The sequence below is a fragment of the Rutidosis leptorrhynchoides genome, chromosome 4, assembly GCF_046630445.1.
Source record: "Rutidosis leptorrhynchoides isolate AG116_Rl617_1_P2 chromosome 4, CSIRO_AGI_Rlap_v1, whole genome shotgun sequence".
NCBI lineage: Eukaryota > Viridiplantae > Streptophyta > Magnoliopsida > Asterales > Asteraceae > Rutidosis > Rutidosis leptorrhynchoides.
Window position 1 is genome coordinate 606802648 of NC_092336.1, and position 6166 is coordinate 606808813.

The following is a 6166-nucleotide window of genomic DNA, read 5'->3' on the forward strand; positions in this document are numbered from 1 at the left end:
TTTTACAACTTGATTGATTTCTTCAATGAAGTCATCATAATCCTCCGCTTGAATATGAACTTTAGGATCGAAATCATTACCCACTTCATGAGCTCAAATTTTAGCCTTTTGTATATCTTTCAATTCCGACATGAATTCTTTATCATTGAATTTAGGTTCGAAAACATCCATAAAACACAAACAAGGAAATAACCTGTGTCAGATCATAGGACACTTTAAAGTAATATAAATTATCACCAAAAAATTGCACTGCAGTAGCTACATTGTCCATTAATCCATAATCCACTGGAATCCATGTGACCTCAATCCAGGTTGCCCTAGAGAACTTACCACCTCTATCTTTTATCGATATTACACGTAGGAATTCCCCATTGTTACAGCCATCTAATGGACCTTGACAAATGTTGTGTAGACTTTCGTTGTTAATGCATCTAACGACCGCCCCATATTTTCCCCACATCAAACACATGTCGATCAATGCCTTACAACCAACAATCCGTTCAACAAGTTTATCATTCGAAAACTCTACTTTGTCAATGATTAGCACCGTTATGTCCGTTCCTCCGTTATTCTCCTCAATAACTTGAAGTTCAATGAGTTTGTTGGCGTCCTTCCTTTTGTAAAAAACCTCCCTTGTCGAAGTATAAGCGTAATTGTTTCTAGTCGAATGACTATAATGATTTGAGTAGCCTTTTCTATTCTAACTAGAGTGTGAACCCTTTTTCAAATTTTGAAAACCTCATCCTTAGTCTCTTCCCCAACAATATGTTCTGTTCATGGAAGTAATGGCGGTTGAAGCTTGCTCAAAAGTAGCGAATTTGACGAATGCATAGTTTCCATTCCACCACGCTATGTTTTGAATCCACTTGTATCTTATGAATGTGTTGCTTATCACCATAGGAGTTAAGGATCTACATATATTACTCAGAAACACCGTCGTAATTCTCTTCCCATGCTCATCGCGTTTTGGATCTGATGTGTTCTGATTTTCTTTTTGATGGTGATCCTGTTCCGGCGACTTATGTCCATCGTTTCTACTCCCATTTGCCCGACTGTTTCTAATAACCACTGGAGCGTAGGAATGTGTTAAGGCAGTGGCGGATGTAGGATTGGTGGTCACTGGTGTCACATCTTAAAACCCCAAAAAAAATTCTACTAGATGACTTATTTTAAATGGTGTCACACAATATACACTATCCATTGCTATCACTAGTTAAACCCCCCAAAAAATTTCCACTAGATCTCGAATTTCAATGGTGTCCCGTGCAACCACTCGGCTTAATATACATCCGCCCCTGTGTTAGGAATTTAGTAGAATAGCCGGTAGAGGTTGTGAATTACCCGGATGAGATAATGAGATTAGAAACGGAAATGGAAACGGAAATAGAGACTAAATAAAGAGTTTGAAGTGTTGTTGGAATTGGAATATGCTAGTTCAACCCCAGGTACTTAAATTTGGAGGAGGGTTACCATGTTTGATACAGTAAAATTTAGCAAAATACAATTAAATGTGACTATGTGAGTGTGCATTTATGATTTTTTTTTTTTTTAAAGGCTATATAGCCGCCATATGTATAGCCAAGCCAACCTTTTGAGCCGGCTCCAATTTCACTATAAATTCTATATTATTATATAATATAATATATATATATAAATTTTCTAATTGAATATATATATATATATATATATATATATATATATATATATATATATATATATATATATACGGAGTATAGTGGTAGGATCAAGAGGGAAATAACCATTCGGGGGAGGCGGGGGGAAGCAAAAACATTTTTTTTTTCGTTTTTTGAAAAAACTTTGTTCACGAACATTATAGATGAGATGAAAATATGAACATTTAGTAGAGACACTTTGTGATAAATATTTTTATTTTGGCGGAAAAACGCTCGAAGAAGTAATATATAACAATTATCGTGTATTTCGAGCGTATATTGAGGTTTTAGCTATTGGGGTTTAGATATTAGGGTTTAGATATTAGGGTTTATAGGGTTTAGATATTAGGGTTTAGAAATTTAGGGTTTAGGGTTTAGATTTAGGGTTTAGATTTAGGATTTAGATTGAGTTTTTAACACGAACGGTTTAGAGTTTAGGGTTTAGGGTTTGGTGTTTTGGGTAATAAACCCAAAACACCAAACCCTAAACCCTAAACCCTAAACCCTAAACTCTAAATCGGGCTAAATTTTACTTCACAAAACATGGTAAAAAACGTTCATATTCTTCACGAACAATATTATCTTGAATGTTATTTTTGTCGATCGTTTTCCCGCCTAAATAATAACATTCATCACGAAGTGTCTCTTCTAAATGTTCATATTTTCGTGTGATCTTGATGCCGGAAAAAAAATTTCAAAAAAAAAGCGAAAAAAAAAATTTTGCTTCCCCCCGTTTTCCCCCGATTGGTTAATTCTCAATTGATCCTGCCAATATATATATATATATATATATATATATATATATATATATATATATATATATATATATATATATATATATATATATATATATAAAATATAATATAATATATATAATATAATTACTCCTTAATACTCATTGAAAAGAAACCCCAAATAAATAAACCCAAAAAACCCAGTGTGAGAGAAAGCCTTCATCTTCATCTCCTTTTCTCATTCTCTCCCTCTAAATAAAATTCTAATTTCAGAGATTTTAATGTCTACCCCCAACCTCTGAATGTTGTTGTCAAACTTCTCTTTGTTGTTGCTATTTTGTTTATCGTTTTAGTTTTTCTTACCCTTTTCACTCTAATCAAAGAAACCCCAAAACTACCCATTTTTTAGTTTTCTTGATTTTCACAGAGTATTCTTGATCGTTCTTAATTTTTAGTTTATGCTCTGTTTCTTGTCAATTCAGATCTGTGAAACACATATATCTCATTTGCAGCTCTATTTCTGAGTTTTGTTTATATTAACTTGAAAACATGAGTAAAGAAGAGTTTGTGAAGATTCAGGTAAATATACATTTACATTACCATTCTTCAATTTAAGTATGTAAAGAAAAAGTGTAAAAAAATGTGTGTTATTCTTTAATTTAATTTTTATAAATTCAAAAAATTTGCTTTTATCTAAGTGTATGAGTATATTGCTTATTTCAATGCTTTGCGTGTTGTAAACTCAAAAATCTACAAACCTCCCTTTACATTTTGTTGATTTTTGACTCCGTTATCTTATGCTCTTTTCATCAACAGTAAATGTTCAATCAACTGATAAAAAAATTATACTACATACAAAACAAAAATTAAATAATAAATAAACACGGTCAAATGATTGTTATTCAATTCAAAGTTGTTTGATTTCTGAAATTAATTAATTAATTTTATGCATGCAGACTTGCTCTCTGAAAGTGAACATACACTGTGATGGGTGTAAAAGGAAGGTTAAGAAAATACTTCAGAAAATTGAAGGTATTGTGTTCAAATTATGTAAATTTCATGTCTTTTTGATGAATCTGAGATGGGTTTTATGTTAATGTGATTATCTGATTATCTGTATTTTTTTACAGGGGTTTACACCGTTAATATAGATCCAGAACAGAGCAAGGTTACAGTATCAGGGGATGTCGATCCTGATACACTGATCAAGAAACTGGCAAAAGGTGGAAAACTTGCAGAGATTTGGGGTGTTTCTAAGCCAAATCAACAAATCAATAACCAGCTTAAAAACATGCAGATTGAGGGTGGTAAAGGCGGCGGCGGAGGTGGCGGTGGCGGTGGAAATAATAAAAATCAGCCTCAAAAAGGTGGTGGTGGAAATAATAATAATAATAACAATGGTAACAATAATAGTAAAAATCACCAAGCGCCGCCGCAAGGCGGTGGTCCGACGGCACAACAACTTCAGCAGCTTCAACAGTTGCAAAAAATGAAAGGGTTTCAAGATCTGAAAATGCATCCTCAATTTAAGGATATGAAAATTCCTAATCTTGGTGGCGTTCCCGGAAGTGGTGGTGGCGGAGCCGGTACCGGTGGAAAGAACGGACAGAAGGGTGCGAAGGTGATTGATGAAGATGATGAGAGTGATGATGATTATGACGACGATGATGAATTTGATGATGAAGATTATGATGATGACGAGGACTTTGATGATGTTCCTGTGAAGAAACCGGCGGTGGTCGGCGGTGGTGGAGGTGGTCAGATGGGTAATATGTTACCGCAGCTTATGAAAAGTGGGCAGATTCCGCCACAGTATATGAAAAACGGTCAGTTGCCGCCGGGAATGATGAAAAGTGGTCAGATGCCACCTCAGCAAATGAAAGGCGGTGCTCCGCCAATGGGGAATAACGGTGGAAATGGAGGGAAGAAAGGAAATGGTGGCGGTGTTAATATTCCGGTTCAGGGTGGAAATGGTGGCGGTGGAAAGAAAGGTGGTGGTGGTGGTGGTGGTGGTGGTGGTGGAGGGAATCAAAATCAGGGTGGTGGTGGAGGGAATCAAAATCAGGGTGGTGGTGGTGGAGGAAAGAATGGTGTAAAGAATGGCGGTGGTCCAGGTGATGGTCAAAACAAGAACGGTGGTGGTCAAAATAAGAACGGTGGTCAAGGGGGTGGTGGAAACATGAATATGAATATGAGTGGGGCTGGTGGTAAGAAAGGTGGAATGAATAATGGGATAGATGGCATGCCAAACATGATGGGTGGTATGAATGGTGGTGGTGGGGGCAATGTGGGGCATATGGGAAACATGAGTGCATCCATGGGTCCTAGAATGGGTCAAATGGGCGGTCAAATGGGTGCATCCATGGGTCAAATGGGTAACATGCCGTCGGTTCAAGGACATCCTGCGGCAGCCATGATGAACAGTGGTGGTGGTGGTGTGCCTGGTGGTGGATATTTTCAAGGTGGACCAGATGCTATGGCGGGCAACCCGTATTATCAACAACAATTAGCGGCAATGATGAATCAGCAACAAGCACAAGCGCAAGCGAATGGTGGTGGAGGTGAACGGTTTCATCCAATGATGTATGCTCGACCGCCACCAGCGGTTAACTATATGCAACCACCGCCATATCAGCAGCCTTACCCACCATACCCTTACCCACACCCACCACATGGTGATCCAATCACACATTACTTCAGTGATGAAAATACCTCAAGTTGCGACATAATGTAAGAATCCCCAATCGGAAAGGTTTCCTGTGGCGGTTTGTGAAGACATTTAATGGTGGTTAGTTCGTGACCGAACACCGGACTTTATGAAGGGGGACCATCAGATGGGGTGTTCTTTAGCTTTATTTATTTCCTTTTTTTAATTTTGTTTTACTTAATCCTAAAGATGGATTAGGGTTTTTTATGTTATGATCATAGGAAGTAATTTATAGATATGATGATGATAATGATAATATATTATCAAAACTTAGGGGAAAAATGCGAGTTCAGTGACTAGCGATGGGGGATGATCAGGATGATGATGATGATGATGATGATGGTTCATGAGCTTGATGTTTATATGTGTTCATATGTTGAAAAACAGAAATAATATGAAAAGGGATTTGGGTTTTAATTTTTTTAAGAACCAAATGAAAGTTCTCATTTCTTCCCCAATTTTCACTCCTTAATTATTTGGGGGTGTCTTAGTATATACAATGTTTTTTTCCCTCATTCGTGGGCTATCTTCATATCTCCTAGGTATCAGATACCTATATGAATTGTTGTATTACATTTTGAAGAATGACAATCATTTGGTTGAATAGTTACGAGTTTGACAAATCAAGGTAAGACATTCAATTCTTTCTTATGTATCTCAATAATAACTTTCCTATATCTTCATTTGAAGAACTCCTATTTATGTTAGGTTTTCAACTAACGAATTTAAACCGACTAGTAAAATTTCATCTTATACACGAACATATTATTCTCCTATACACCATAAAGAAGTACCAAATGATATGGTGGAACTAGGGATGGCAATGGATCGGATATGGAGCGGGTGATGCCGTATCCACATCCATATTCATATAGTTTTTGTTCATCCATATCCATATCCGTTTAGTTTCAGGTCATCCATCCATATTCATATCCAGTGGATTAAGCGGGTTAATGGATATCCAATGGATATTAAAAAATGTTATGATATTTTCTAATATGCTACTAAAATAAAAATGTAGTATAGCAGAAATAAATATAACATGACATATT

General features: G+C 36.3%; 1 protein-coding gene across 1 annotated transcript; it reads left to right on the forward strand.

The window, feature by feature from the left end:
- The first annotated feature begins 2649 nt into the window (after positions 1-2649).
- LOC139904002 (uncharacterized) lies at positions 2650-5384 on the forward strand. Its single transcript, XM_071885936.1, has 3 exons — positions 2650-2986; positions 3364-3439; positions 3538-5384. The coding sequence occupies exons 1-3, from the start codon at positions 2957-2959 to the stop codon at positions 5139-5141; spliced, it is 1710 nt and encodes a 569-aa protein (XP_071742037.1). The 5' UTR covers positions 2650-2956; the 3' UTR covers positions 5142-5384.
- Positions 5385-6166: the final 782 nt, after the last annotated feature.